At 37.2% G+C, this 15,439-nt stretch overlaps 1 protein-coding gene across 3 annotated transcripts; it reads right to left on the bottom strand.

The window, feature by feature from the left end:
- Positions 1 to 888: 888 nt before the first annotated feature.
- Positions 889 to 12,591, bottom strand: LOC115968337 (E3 ubiquitin-protein ligase UPL3). 3 transcript variants are annotated; one of them, XR_004086734.1, is made up of 18 exons: positions 11,268 to 12,591; positions 10,971 to 11,081; positions 10,730 to 10,846; positions 10,470 to 10,640; positions 10,160 to 10,321; positions 9,350 to 9,598; positions 9,144 to 9,265; positions 7,608 to 9,039; positions 6,073 to 6,168; positions 4,434 to 5,993; positions 4,094 to 4,318; positions 3,887 to 3,991; positions 2,346 to 2,426; positions 2,176 to 2,244; positions 1,955 to 2,083; positions 1,697 to 1,819; positions 1,349 to 1,545; positions 889 to 1,126 (listed from the first exon to the last, which is right to left on the bottom strand). XR_004086734.1 is itself a non-coding variant. In XM_031087714.1 (17 exons), the coding sequence occupies exons 1-17, from the start codon at positions 12,192 to 12,194 to the stop codon at positions 1,480 to 1,482; spliced, it is 5,745 nt and encodes a 1,914-aa protein (XP_030943574.1). In that variant the 5' UTR covers positions 12,195 to 12,591; the 3' UTR covers positions 889 to 1,479. The 3 variants fall into 3 exon arrangements, 1 of the variants encoding a protein (XP_030943574.1); XR_004086733.1 differs by having other exon boundaries at positions 889 to 1,114; XM_031087714.1 differs by having other exon boundaries at positions 889 to 1,545.
- Between the last annotated feature and the right edge of the window lie 2,848 nt (positions 12,592 to 15,439).

The following is a 15,439-nucleotide window of genomic DNA, read 5'->3' as shown; positions in this document are numbered from 1 at the left end:
CCTAGGGACCCTAAAATTTTGTTTTCTTTTGCTACGAGAAGGATTTATCTAAATAGAGCTTATAAGCCAAGTCCCAAACTGACCTTCAAAGTACTTTACCATCTACATATCTTATGCACTTCTAGACTCACATCTTTACTTGGCCTTTGTATTTTTTTAAAAAAGTAAAGAATCATTCTTAGTTACTTCCAGCATGCATAATTTCCAAATACCAGACCTCAGTATTCTATTGTTTTCTAGCACTAATGACTCACCAGGTTGATATAGCGGCGTCTAGACCAAGATAGTAATAACATGTATAGTGAAATGGCTAATTGTATTAAAACAGTGGCTAAAGAAGTTACTTGGAGAATCTAAAAGATGCAAGTGACCGAGGAAAGAGACTTCTTAACTACATTTTGGCCTGACAACAATAGGTTTCTATACAAGCCATCAAAACACTCACCTCAGCAGCCACTGCAGCACTTCAGATGAAAATGACATCCTAATTGTAATCCCTTCAAGAAACCAACCCACTTGGAATTAATCTTTTTTTTTTTCAATGATTTTTGGATATGGGAACACAAGAAAGTCAATACAACCAACAACATGAGTAATCAGACAAGGGGAACACTCATGATACATAAGAAAATATGGAGACTTATGATTCAAAAAGCATAAGGCATACGATTTATAAGAAGTAAATTAGTCTACATGTCATGTGAAGGATAGTTAATAATAATAACCTTTATTTTTGTTTCTCTTATTGTTTCATGAGCTGCATGCTGGAATTCTAACACAGGTCATGGTTAAATTCCCCCATAGTTTGTTAGACAGGTATGTTCCATAGCAATAATTCCCCACGTGAATGGACCAGTATTACTTCATATGGGTCAAAACTCAAAAGGATCAACAAAACAATAAATTAAATAACTGAAAAGGAATAAAATACTTCAATTATTTATTTATTTTCCCCTTTCAACATTTCATACCATACATGTATATTCTACGATCAATGAGTTGAACAGTAAAAGACAAAAAAAAAACAAAATCCTATTTTTTATTTACAAGCCCCAGCAGCTGAAAGGTGCTCTCCAATTTCCTTTACAGCTTCCTGAAAATGAGGCGATCCAACCTGAAAACAGTTCTGCTATAGTTTACGCCACCAATAAACAATATTGATGAAGTAAAAAAAGGATAAAAGAATGATGGAATGCACTGATGCGGCAGTTTGCAGAAAGATTGGGGGATTCCGGGATGAAAAATGTAAGCAGTGCATGGCAATAGAGCATAAATGGAAGACCTAACCAAAGAGGCCCTGGAAACAAAATTCTGAGTATACAGCCTCCATGAGTTGATAGGAACTGACCTCGATCATGCACTAGTTTAGAAAGGCACCTAAAAAGAAGCCATTATTTGTCTTTCAACATCAATTATCGCAGGGAAGAGAATCAATGCTGTGATACAATATACATAGGTCGATTGGTTAGGCCCAAGAACTCATGACAAATCGAAAGATCCCTGCCCTTCACTGATTGCATAAACTAATTTCTTGTACATTATATCCTGTAAAAAGTAAATCAACCATCAGTTATAAAAATGTAATAGTAATTACATAAGAATAAAAGAAAAATCATTAGCAAAAAAAATATTGAACTTTACATAATAATCAACAATTTTAATTCATTAAATTTGCCTATTTAACAGAATCAAATACCTTTGTGGAGTATGGAGGAAGCTTCAAGTAGTTTGCACATGTCATGACACTTGGTAAGTCATCATCTGCTGATTCTGAAAGCCCAGTACCATTAGATGCTGTGTTAGCTGCGGTCGAAGAATGCTGCACCCAAGACATGCAAGCATTAATGATAAGAACGTGTGGGTGACATACACATCAATGTCAAAAAAAAAAAAAAATGTCAAATAGGAAATGCATCAAATACATCATTAAAATCTAAACCAACTATGGCAATACCTTTCTCACAATCGTCAGTTTTGGATTCAGTACAGCCAGACCACCAGGTGGAAGCCTAGGTGCACCAGTGACAAACTGGCAGAAGGCCCGCTGCTGCTCTGGTGTGAATTCTCCCATAATCTCCAGTAACTAACATCATTATAAACAACACAATAAGGATCATAAAATATCTAAAGTGATTTCCATAGGATTGACTTCTAAATCTAGAAGGAGAAGCATACATTAACTATTGCTGGGCTCTTGGCAGTGTATCCATGATCGAATTTTATATGATCAGCAAGTGTCTCAGCCTGCATAAGTTAGAAAACAATGTATAACCATGAGGTCCATGATCCACAATAAAAGGTTCCAGCCATGTCTTGTGATGCAGAAATGCACAAGAGAAATTTACCTCCCATAACTCTCTGCGGCCACAAAGCAAGTAGTCCAATTCATGTGGAGTAAATATTTGTAGAGACGAGATGTCAAACACCTGATTTAGATGTTGCATAAGAACAATTTTGAAGTCAGCATGAGAATAAGTTTTGAAAGTCAAATAGAGAAGAAGAGAAGAAGCATATCCAGAATCAAGAAATAAATCAGAAGATACGGTGAAGCATGTTATAATCAAAAACCTAATATAGAACAAGAGAAAATTCAGAAAATTTACAGAATGAACTACAACAGGCCTGATGGACAAAAGAGCTTATAATTTGTTCTTTATTTTTTGGGTAGCAAAAGAGCTCATAATTTTGTTTCTTTTACTCCTATACTATATTAGTGTCTCCATATGCTTGTTCCTAAATCTCTCTCCGTTTGAGTCACTTGCATCTCTGCTCACGGGCTCCCTACCACCATTCTCAATCTCAAAATTTTTTTGGTAATAATCACCAAAGTTTTCCCTCCCAGTTTACACCGCAACCAACACATAACCCCAGCCAAATTTTAGCCACCCCCTTGCCACTTTCACCAATGCTTAATTCAAATATAAAACCAAGAAGTATGTTCTAACACCCAGCAATGAGAATATTCATTTCATGACCATCACCTAAGCCTTGACCTACACAAACTTCACCTAAAGTCATGCCACCACAGAAAATTCCAACTCAAATTTTCTGGAAACAAGCAGAGAAGGAAGAGAGAGAACATGAGAGAGAACATGGAGCAAAGGGAGGAGGAAAACCACTGAACTTATTAGAAGGAAGAAATAGAAACAGACATCACAATCACAAATCATCCTCATAGTTTCTTTGTAACACTGGGCTGTAGGTTAGCAGGACCCTTCAAAATTTGACCTAATGACAAGATTCAGTATATATATAAATATAAAAAGCCTTCTCCTCTCTTTTAACTTAGAAGGAAAAAAGTCATTTTCAAAACACAGGACAACTGACAAAGTACCATTTGAGTCCACAAAATGCCTGTTTACAATTACAAAAATAGCTAAATAAATGCAGGTAAATTTTCAAACTGTAGGAACTATTGGAGATGATAGGTTCAACACCCTTGCCCATAGACTAAGAAACAATTTGGACACCCCTCAAATCTTAATCCACTTTTTAATATTATTCTATACTTGAATATATTATATTACCTAGAATCATCAAAGTCACATATGTTTGAACATCATGCGCATTCCCATTTTAAGATGCCACATATTTTTAACAGTTGTATAAATGATTCTGATTGCCACATGGTCCAAGCCCTTCATAAGTAAAGGATATCAACTTCCTTGGCAGATTAACTTTTTGCAATACACCCTTGACTGATGTAGTGTAAATAAATCCCAAACAAGTCCATGAATTTTTTTTTTTTTGATAGGTAAGAAAAAGTTTAATTAAAGCAGGTCTACTTTATGCCAGAAGAGCATAAAGCAAACAAGTCCACGAAAAAATAAGAACACAGCAATCTTTAGATTACTAACCAAAAAAAAGATGAGAAGAGGTACTCAACCTGATTGAAACCTGCTCTAAATGCTTCCATTTGCCGAATTATTCCAGTCTTAACAGTCGCATCAACTACCAATGATATATACTCCTCCAAGTTATAAATATCAACCTAGAAATTGGCATGTGTCAGGCATATCCTCAATAAAACAAAAGCGATGAAAAAATGACAACTAAAACATATATACATAATCAAGGTATGTAAGTTGCATACATTTTCATCTCCAGGTTTCAAAATGTAGTCTGGATAACCAGGAAGTGTAAAATCCAAGCAGAGATCTTCAATTGAAGCCCCACGAAGACGTAAATCCGTAACTGCCTCAATACTATCACCACTAGTCGATTCTAGATTTTGTTTCCGGCAAACGAGGACATGCAATTCTTGCAAATGCTTGCCTAACTCAGCATCATAAGTAAGAATATCGTGCAAATCAAGTTCCTGCAATGGATCAGAAGTTTGAATGTCTTGTCAAAACTGAGGTATATTGTAACACAGCAACATGTAAATTTTAACCAAGAAAAGGTCAGTATGTTTCATAATGCGATAGGCTTACTTGACCAAGCACAAGCTTGTAAAATGCTGTTGATAGTGGCAGGTCCAATAGCCGTCCATCTTGAAGAGCTTTGGCCATCACACGTCCTACCAACCGGAAATACTCAATGGCTTTTGAAAACTGACTACCATCAGCAGCATCGGCATTTGGAGGCCAAGGACGGGGAAACAACCCAAGAGGGGCGTTGACAAGATCTCCATCAGCACTATTGGTTTTTCCATTTTTATGTTGATCTCCGTCAATTTCCATTGAATGCTTCTCTGAGGAAGAATTTGTTCTCCACATTCCCAGTCCAGCTTTTTGTAGGTCATGACTTAAAAGTGTGTAGAATTCAAGGGTGGGACCCAATCCAGTGCCAACTTCACCAAAATATTCTACCTCAAGCACAGCCTTTTGGCTAGAATACATCTCCATTACTTTAGCAGCAGAATCCAAAATACGGTTTCTCGAGACACGGACCTTCTGGCGCTGCAATCTCCCAACCCTCACCTCTCTTTCATTTGCTGATCCATGACCATCAGCACCTTGCTGCTGCTGGAGACGATACAAAGCACGAGATAACCCAAAAGCAGTTGAATAGAAGTACTGTCGCCGGGTCTCAAAAGGAAACAAGAAAGGACATGCTTTTGTCAACTGGTAGCACCATGAAGGAAGACTACCACTGCACAGTGCAAGCGCATCTTGAATTTGTCGAGCTAATTTGGGAGTAAGCTTGCTGTTAACAAATTCCTCAGAAGGAACCCTAGCACCAGTTGTGCTCAGCTCATCCAGACTCAAGATTTTCCCCTCAGCAAAACTGTCGGAAACTATCTGGGCTCTTAAACGAGGTGCAAGCTGGTTCAAACCCTCTAATACACGCAAAAGTGCCATTATATTATAAGTGGGATTAGTTTTTTCCAGATCACAAGGAAGTTCTCCCTGCAAGATACTATCTAGAAGTGACATTCGATGCAATTGGGCATCAGAGTTAGAACCAGAGGTAGAACCAGGCTTGGTAGATTTTAATGTAGTATGAGAACTTGAACCTCCAACAGAAGCCCTATCAGTTTGGCTTTCTGACCTCTGATAGGTAATAGTGTAAATGTCACTCCACAGCCTGCTTCCATCACTAGATATGAGATCACTGCCAGCATACCTGTCATCATCATCCTCATCCAATACAAGCTGCCGCTGAACAGCTTGATAAATAGTCAAATGCCTATTAAGCTGCTTCCCACCAGCAGTAAAGATTAATTTTGGAGGCTCATTGGAACTTCCATATAGAGGGCGTCCTTGCCTATCTCTGCCTCCCCTAAGACCTCTACCATTAGCAGATCCAAGACCAGCCATGGCAGCAGCAGCGAATGACATAGCACCCCTTGAACCATAAGAATTTCCAGTCCTAAAATCAGCAGAATCAGATCCCCTAGCTGTAGCAGCTCTGCTACTAGAGCCAGACACCGGATTAGTCTGGCTATCACTTGCTGCTGGAGCAACAGCACTATCCTCCGCAGAGTCACCCAATTTTACATCATGTACTTTGTCAGGCATGCAAACAGGAAGAGAATCATCTCTTAGAACCTGGAAGAAAACAAGATTGGATCAGCAAAATTTAAGGAATTATAAAATAAACAAAAATTAGAAGACCCAGAAAAAATACATCTTCATGGTCATCATCCTCATCATCTGAGATATCATCATCTTCAATCACCAAAGCATCGTCAATCTCAACAGGAGATATATCCAATTCCTCATCCTTCAAGAGATGGTAAAAATGTTAACGGATGAGAAAATTACTAATCACAGGAAAAAGTATTATAATGAAAAACAGAAGTATACAATATTTTGAATGGGTTACACAAGATGGAAAAGAGTCCATGAGTAACGAACACAAAACTGATTAGCAAAACATTATAAGTAATAGAATAAGTCATTAAAATAAGATTTAAACAAATTAATTAGCAACCCAACCACACCACAGAGAGAGAGAGAGAGAGAGAGATTAGTTCTCAAAGACATTTTTGTTGTGCACTGTCCCTCATAAGCTTCAAAATTCCAATCTCTTGGTTGCTGACTTACACAGTTCCTAAAGCAAGTACCACTGTCTAACCTTGCATATCATGTTCATTTCAAATTTTCAAGTAAACACCAACTGCAGCATGTTGAAATGCATATAACTCATATAATACTCGTAAAACTCCAATATTCAAATCCGCTTCATAGGTATCAAAATTTCATCTTTTTGCAATAGATCAAATGTGTTCCGAAGTTCTAAAATGAGATGCCACTAATATACAAACAACAATGCAGTAGATGAAGACTAAACACGAGACCTTTTAAAGATTCCAGAAAGAAGCCAATGAAAATGAAGCCTCCATCTTTAAAATGCATAACTTAAAATAAATAAATATATATAATAATAATATTATTATTATTATTAAATAACACTTTTACTCAGACAACAATTATTATTATCATTAAATGATTTCCCACCAACTTTCCATTGTTAACTATACAATACTACCTTTACCTTTAAACTGAACAAGGAGAAAAGTAAATCAGATGCATGATGAATTACGGAAGTTGAAAATTTATTCATTGACCTTTAGACAATGGAAAAAAAATTTAGAATAGCCACAATATATATATATATATATATGTATATATAAAGACATTAAGGGAGCAAGAGTAAGTCCAAAATCTGGAATTTCTAATTAAAATAAGAAAAGTACATCTGAACTAGAATCTATAGCCATAAACACGTCATAGCAATTCATATCATTTTTTTTTATAGGTTTAATAAATTCTCATATTATAGCAATGATAGAGCTTATCACTGCACTTCGTATCAATGTACTAAAATGGTAAAACGACAACTACATAATTAAAATATCATCTGAACTATCCATGTCATGCATTAAGCAACCTTTCATCAATGTCTTGTAAGATAATTTCAGTTGATATGTGTTACTACTTTTTTAACTTTTACCCAAAGTTATTCCATTTATTTCAAATTGATTTAAAATTTTCATTAGTGTAAAAGAGTACAAGCTAGGAGAATCATGCTACGAAAAGATACTCCAATAAAAAGTATCATTTAAAATTTTAAAACATTAACTTCGTGTCTTCTATTTATTCAAGCATCTGGACAGACAATCAATTACCATGTTTAGCCCTACAGTGTCAGCACCATACCTCAGAAGTAGAGTCCCCATTTACAGGTTTCATTTGAGCATCTTTATCAAGAGCTGCTCTTCTACGAGCAGCATTTCTTGTTTGAGGTCCTCTACCTTCCTCTTGAGTAGGTCTCAAAACAGCTTTACCCTTCCCCTTTGATGAACTTGTGCTTTTCTCTTGTGCCGGATCCTTTTTAGAAGCGTCTCCTATATTAACAGATGATCTTGATCTAGTAGAATGACGACGAGTGGCAGCCGCAGGAGTAGAAGTAGATGGGGAAGAAGCACCAGCTCCTGTAGGGGTAGTTCCAGACTCAGAATTCCCAGCAGAGACTGAGGATTTCTGACCAGAATCACCTCTCTGGACTCGGGGCCAAAGAAATTCCTCAACAGCTGCTAAACTTGCTAATGGGTCAATCAGTACAACGTTAGATGAATAGTCACGGAGCGATTTTTCACCTTGGGCTCTACAAAGGCGCAGCTTAAAAGGCTGAGACAATGCACTCAGCCCAGAGGAGAGGCGTGCACTTCCACCAGATGACCTAGATGAATGGCTCAACACAACAGGGAAACGCTCCAAGGAGGACAAAGCATTTTGAAGCTTCTGAACCAATACAGTCATAGGAGTTGCACCCACCTCATCAACACTGGAAGGTAGTGCAACAGCAATAAAGGACTTGAATCTTTTAAGTGCTTGTTGGCGAAGCTTGAGCAGGTTAGCTTCTGAAATTCTCTCCTTGGAAAAGTAGCCACAAGAAAAGTAGTTCAGCAAAGCAGCAACAACACCACTGCCAATAAACTCAAAAGTGGACACACCATCCCCTTTGCTTAGTTCTCCTAGCATCTCAGATATAACCCCCAACAGATACTCTTCCTTATTCACAGAATTATCAGCCAGGCGAGACCCAGAAGCCTTAGACTTTCCCTTTGCTTTGGTCTTTTGGTCATCAACACCGGCATTCAACTTCATGCAAAGATCCTTTAAATGTAAAAGATCGTCTGTGACCCCAACTTCAGCAGAACCAGGATCTGAAGGGAAGTACTTGTCTTTAAAGGCTTTAGCACATGAACTCACTGCCATACGAAGATTAGAATTGACAGAAGGAATTTCCACCGAGCTTGGGGGAGATCCAATATTTACTGAACCAGGATTCTTGGATTCCTCTGAAGCATTTCCATCTGGGTTGGAGTTCCCACTCCGTCGCCTATAACGCCTAGAGCGTGATGATGCACCAGGGGCAGAATCATTATCCTTCTCGATGGGAGATGCTTGTGCAGGACCTGTATTTGGATTACCAGCTAAAATAAGTTGGTCCACAGCATGAACCACACCTTCTCTAACAAACATCTTGGAGAAAGTCCCAGGAAGCTTTTCCATAAGAATTTCAGCAATTTGGAGAGCAGGAACCAAGACATGCGGATCTTTCCATGCTAAAACACCAGCTAAGAAACTACAAGAGCAACGCAAATAATGAAGTAACAATAAGTATCTCTGCACACTTAGGATGGAGTGAGTGGGCATAAAAAGAAATCATAACAAACTAAAGTCGGATACCTCGATATGTTTGTTGTACTTAATAAAGACTGAATCATCTCTGCATTACTGAAGTACATCAATTTTCCAATAACTGAAAGACATTTGTGACGTACAGGGCCATTCACACTTGAACCATATATCTGCTCGGCATATAAACATACACTATTATTCATGGACATAACCAAGTAAAACTTCAAAACCAGCTAGCTGCACCAAAAACTTACTTGTATCAGAATAGGAAGGAGATCCATTCCAAATTGCTGAAGAAGCTCAGGCTGATCATTTAATAATTTCTCACGAGCTGAAACCTCGGGAGCATTCCCATTTGTGTCTTCCTGTTTCCCAGAACTGCCGACAGAGGACTTCTTAACAACAGGTCCTTTCATAAATAAATTGGAGCTAGCAGGGAGGGAGATGGTTCCTTGTGGCAATGGAGGGAGAAGCTCATTTGCCAGGTTGACAATCTCAAAAATCTACAATGTATGTTAAAAATTAGATATATATGAAATTTCAATATTAAAAAAGGTAAATACTAGATTAAAAGACACTAATATAATGTCTCAATATATTATACAATTAAAATAAATAAAGGCCATGATAAATTCTTACAAAAAATTAAGGGCAAAACTTAGGTGCAGTACATTAGGTTCCTCAATTGAATTCAAGCACTTGGTTGTTTTGAATTTAATTGTCCTTGAAAAAGATATCACTATATGCGTCTTATTGGTCAATGCGACTCAGTGTTTGAATTAAATTGGGGAACTTTATATACTGTACCCAAGTTACTTTACTTAAGTTTTACCCAAAAATTGAATATCAGGGAGAAAAACAGTGCATGGATCTTCAGTTGCTTAAATTTTAAGTCCTGATGAGTATGAGTCCAGTATGGTTCACAAAGGTAAAACAGACACGGAAAGTTGCAATTTTTTGATACCCATGTAAATATGAAAAAAAAAAAAAAAAAACCCTGTTCAGCTAGAATAACAACCCCACACGGCCACACCCCCAAAAAAAGAACAAAGAAAAAGCAATACCTGTTCTGCTGGTCTACTTAAAGCAGGTGAAACCGATGCATTAGTTGATATGCCTGCACCAGCTAGAATATCTTTAAGGATGCCACTGATCCCCAGGAGAAGCAAAGTTTTGGCTCCTAAAGGAGAGCCACTAGCACAAGTGGAAAGAAGCCGAATTAAACCCTGCATGCCCCATAAACTCACAATCAGAATCCTCGGTTATACATAAACTCATCTCAAGTACAACTAAGCCTTAAAGGCTTAAACCCAACTACAGGAGAACCCTCATATATACATAAGCATCAAATTTGAAGAATTGAATTGCACTCACTGTGTATGTAGGAGCACTTAGAGAGGCCTGTCCACCTCCAGCATTGCTGGTGGAAATAAGTGAGGCAGCTTGTGTAACCAAACCATGATTGCAGAGTTCGTCTAATTTATCCGGGGACGATGCAAATGCTTCAGCAATTCGAGTCAAACAAACAGAAGCATGCTCCAACACCTACAATCATAACATACTTCACACAATAAGGAAAAACTAAACCCAGAAGCGCATTCCTAAATTCAAAAAATACGAAACAAAAACCACACCTTCGAATCATGATACTGAAGAAGGTTAGTCAACAAGGGGACAGCTTCCATCACAAAGTCAGCTGCGTCTGAAGGGAGCTTCTTGCACATATTTGCAGCAGTAGATAATGCCACTCGCTGAAACAAAGTATAAGGCAAACAAAAATTTCTCAAGGAAGATCTAAAACGCAAAAAATAGTCTTTACTCTCTCAGCAATGATAACCAGCTTAAAATCTTGAAATTTCCACTAAAATAAGTTACCTGCACTCCTGTGGAGAAGAAATCGAGATACGAAAGCACTGCCATAAGTGCACCAGCTCGCAAACACGCAGTTGGGTGTTCCTGAGATATCTTCTTCAGAGCTTGCAGGGACTGTTTGACATCATAACAAGCATAAATATCACAATGCAGTTCTCAAGAAATACCCCCATAAGCTAAACTTCACAGATACAATCCTAAAATCATAAATTTCTTCAATTCTACATGGCTAACAACTATATCTAACAAAAAGCAGATTACCCATTAGACAATTCACACTAATTTTACAAAGAAACCAACCTGTTCAGCCAAGTCCATATACTCTATCGTGAGAAGCCTCGCGCAAAAGCATGAAACCGCACCATAATGCACGACAGCCGCGCAAGACGAAGGCAACACATCACACAGATGAGTGAGAGCCCTGGCAGCAAGGAGCATGATATCAGGATTGCTCTCGTGATTCAGCAACCCGACGAGCACGGGCACGAAGGAATCAACCGAGAAAGTGCTCAACGACTCCTCGGTCCCAATCGACAACATGTCACAGAGCTGAGTCAAGGCCTCGACCTGCCTCCCTTCTTCTCCATCAGCTCTCAAACCCGACAGAATCTTCTTCAACCGCCCGCTCTGGTGCGACCCGGACCCAGACCCCATCGCCGACGATGGCAGAAGATCATCGAGCCCAGCACCGAGCTTCCTCAACAAACCCTGTAAAGCACTGCTCGCCGATGTCAAATTCTGGTGCAGAATCCCAACACCGCCTTCGCTATCGTTGTCCTCATCGTCGGCGGCGCCGCCGGCGCCGGCACCATCCATATTCAACCCTAAGCTCCTTTCATTCTCCCTGCTTTCCCTCTCCCTCTCCCTATCCCTAACCCTAATTTCATGCTCTTTCTCTTTGCCTTTATCCGAATTATCCCTCTCAGAGCCTCCTCGATTGTTCCCACTGCCGCCGCCGCGGCGGCGAGAGCCGGATGATTCAGTCACGGAATCCATGTTAGCAGCAGTAGTAGTAGTTTTCGCAGCAGAACGTGAGCGCGTTGAGATCGAAGATTGCGATGACGTGGCAGCAACGGTGGCGGCGACGGGTGTGGGTGGTGTTGTTAAGAGACGAGCGCGTTTTGAAGAGCGGGTGGCGGTGGCGGTGGCGGTGGTGGAAGAAGAAGAGTTGTTAGTAGTAGGGGCAGCTGAGGTGGCCTCCGCCCGCTTCCGGCTACGAGTTTCCATACAAAAGCGAAAACCCCCTCGAGAGAGTTTCCGAAACTCCGCCGCTCACCGCGCCCCCGAATCGGGCGGGGCGATCACGCGCCACGAGATCCGATTCCACGTTGCATCTATAAAGCACCAGATTAAACCCTAAAAAATCAATAATTTTTGTTTTTTTTTTTGTTGGGAATTGTTGGAATCAGCTGTGAAAGACTTGTGAATTGGAGGAATCTGGGAATTGAGAGAGGAAGAGAAGGAATGAATTGTATAAATTGTTTGGTGTATCGATGAAATTGCGATATGGGTTTGTGAAATTTTAGGGTTCAATTCACAGAGAGAGAGAGAGAGAGAGGAGAAACGACAGACAGTTTGGATGGAACGAAAACCCTAAAAGTGACGAAGGAATAAAGAAGGGGAAAGACTCATTATATAGGATTTAATAACTGAGTTTTTTTTTTTTTTTTTTTTTTTTGGTGGGTTTCCTAATTGTTGTTGGCTACTATTTTTCTATATTTATATTTGAATATCTCGAAGTAAAATTTTTTTAAGCATTTGGTACAATGTGTCAAATTTTTCAAGCATAAATTACCAAATTTGGTGGCTCAGCCATTGAATTTGTTGATGCCAGAGGTTCGGTGATTGGATTGGCAACTTCACCGTTGGCATCGATTGTCAGAGCAATGGCACTAACGACCGAACTGCTAGAACTATCTTCTCCAACAATCTGATACCCGCTAGTGAAATGGAGGCTCCTGCCATTAGACCCTTGATTATCACTAGCTTCCAATATTTGTTGTCAAAACGATGGCTCCAGCGACTAGATTGTTGACATCAACTACAATCGACAATCTAGTCATCATATAGGGTAAGAAGGGCCATTGTGCATTTTTGTAAAATGTTTTACAAGGTAAAACGTTTTACAACTTTTTACAACAAATTTTATAATCAATGGATAATATTTTACATATAAACTTTTTACAACAAATTTTATAATCAACGGACAATATTTTACATATAAACAAATGCCTAAGAATGAGAATAACATTTTATGAAAAATATTTTACTTAAAAATAAACGGACCATAAAATTCACTCCATAGTTCATACCATAAAATTCCTTATTGTTTTTGAATTCATTTTCGTTCTTAACTAGTAAAATCTCTTAATATGGGGTTCAATCTATACTAACATGAAAAATTAATTGATATTTTAGCCTAGTGATAGAAAGTAATCACCATAAAGCAAACACCATAAATTTGAAATACTATTATATTTATTCAAATAAAAAAATTGCAATGATATCAAAGACTATTTTTGTTGTGATCATTAACGCGTCTAAAAATGATTTTTATTTTCTTCTATTCAAAACAATGTTATTTTTTTTCAAGAAAGCCAATATATTGAGTTGCTTTAATTTGATAACAACTTTTTAGTTTATTTGTTTATGTACAATTTCTTGAAAGTCTCATATTTTATATGCATAACTATATCTTAAGTAGCTTTAATCAAAATTACTCTTCTTAGTGTGTGTTTTGCTAAGCTTATTTGCTTAATAAAAACAAGATAAGTATAAATCAAAATAAAATAAAACACGTTAGTCTTTAATACATTCTGTTGAGGCACGTCGGCATGTTAATAGCTCTAGTGTACATTATAATAAACTAAGTTTTTTTTTTTTCATAATTTGATAGTTAAGGGAGGAGACATTTGAAGTTCGAAATTTTATTAGAAATACTAAAAAGTGTCAATCAAATTAATTAAAAAAAAAAAATTGGACATAGGATGCAAAATTAAAAAATTAAGTTAAATTCGATTAGAATTCTAATCATGCTTAAACTTTAATATATATAAATATAATTTTCATAGTTAATAGGCCTATTTTCTTTTTATATATTAAAAAAAAAGCAATCTTAAATGATATAAATAGTTTTTTTATTATTATTATGGCGTAATTGTACTTTTTTGTCACGTAGGATAAGGAGTTTCCTGGCGATGAAAGCCTCTGTCGACTTCTTTATTTTTTTTTATTTTTTTGGATAACAAATGCCTCTGTCGACTTGGTACGTCCCTATCGGGTAAATGACTTCATGTTTTTTTTTTTTTTTTTTTTTTGTTTTTTTATTATAATAATAAATGACTTTATGGGTTACCAAGTAGACAAGGATGTCTTTCTCAAAAAAAAAAAGTAGACAAGGATGTGTAAATATAATATTCCAGTATGTGCTCTGTATGCAACTCTTTCTGGTGTGGGTTTCACTTTCACAGTGAGGTATTTGACAATTTTTTTGGACCCTTATGTGTGGTTGTGAATCTCGTGATACCAAATTGGAAAATTGGGCAATTCTAGTTCTAAAATCAATGATTTAATGGCTTTGTGTTGGGCCTACTTGCTCGGGTTTGACCCTAAATATGTCGATTTTGTTTAAAATGTTGGGGTTACCCTTCAAACATGTCCAAATAGCGTCTCTCGCTCGATTCTCTACTCTTTAACACATTATTAATACTTTGGTTAAATTTTTTTTATGAGTAAAATATAGTTAATACTCTTGAAGTTCTGGTTAATGTCAACTAATTATTTTGAGAAAAAGAAGAAAATGAGTAACGGTATAAGGACCATGTTGGTTAATTTTTAAATACTTTGGACCTAATTGACATTAACTCAAATCTCAAAAGTATTAACTATATTTTACCCTTATTTTATTGATTTGTTTGTAAGAAGATGGTTAATTTACAATAATTATGCTAGTGATATAACTGTCAATTTTCAAAGCAAGAGAAAAAACAGTAGTTAGTTACAACTTATTAGAAGTAATATGTATAGATCTCTTGACAATGACGGAACTAGGATTCAAAGTCGAGATGGGCAAATGTAATTTTCTTGAGAGGGGCAAATATAATATTTCATGGACTTATCTTCTAAAATCTTAAATATATACCTATTATTTAATATTTTAAAAAAATTAGGGGGGGGCCACAACCCCCTCTTCTTGTACATAGTTTCGTCCCTGTCTCTTGAGTTTAGGTCAATAGATAGTAGCCAAAGACTAATTCAGTGACAAATGTAGAAAATTTTATCTGATTATCAATGCCATTGCTATCCATATAATCACATTCTTCAAGGTTCAAAATTAGTTAGTTTAATTATGAATCATCTTAAATGTCTAATAGTAGATCTTCAAGTTGAGATCTTGGGTTTTCACATTAACCACTTTTTAAAGTTGCTTTTGATTTGAAATGATTTTGACAATCTACCTATCATGTCAGTCA

This window comes from Quercus lobata, chromosome 11 (assembly GCF_001633185.2).
Source record: "Quercus lobata isolate SW786 chromosome 11, ValleyOak3.0 Primary Assembly, whole genome shotgun sequence".
In the NCBI taxonomy this organism is placed as follows: domain Eukaryota; kingdom Viridiplantae; phylum Streptophyta; class Magnoliopsida; order Fagales; family Fagaceae; genus Quercus; species Quercus lobata.
This window is presented reverse-complemented; position numbering and strand designations above follow the sequence as displayed.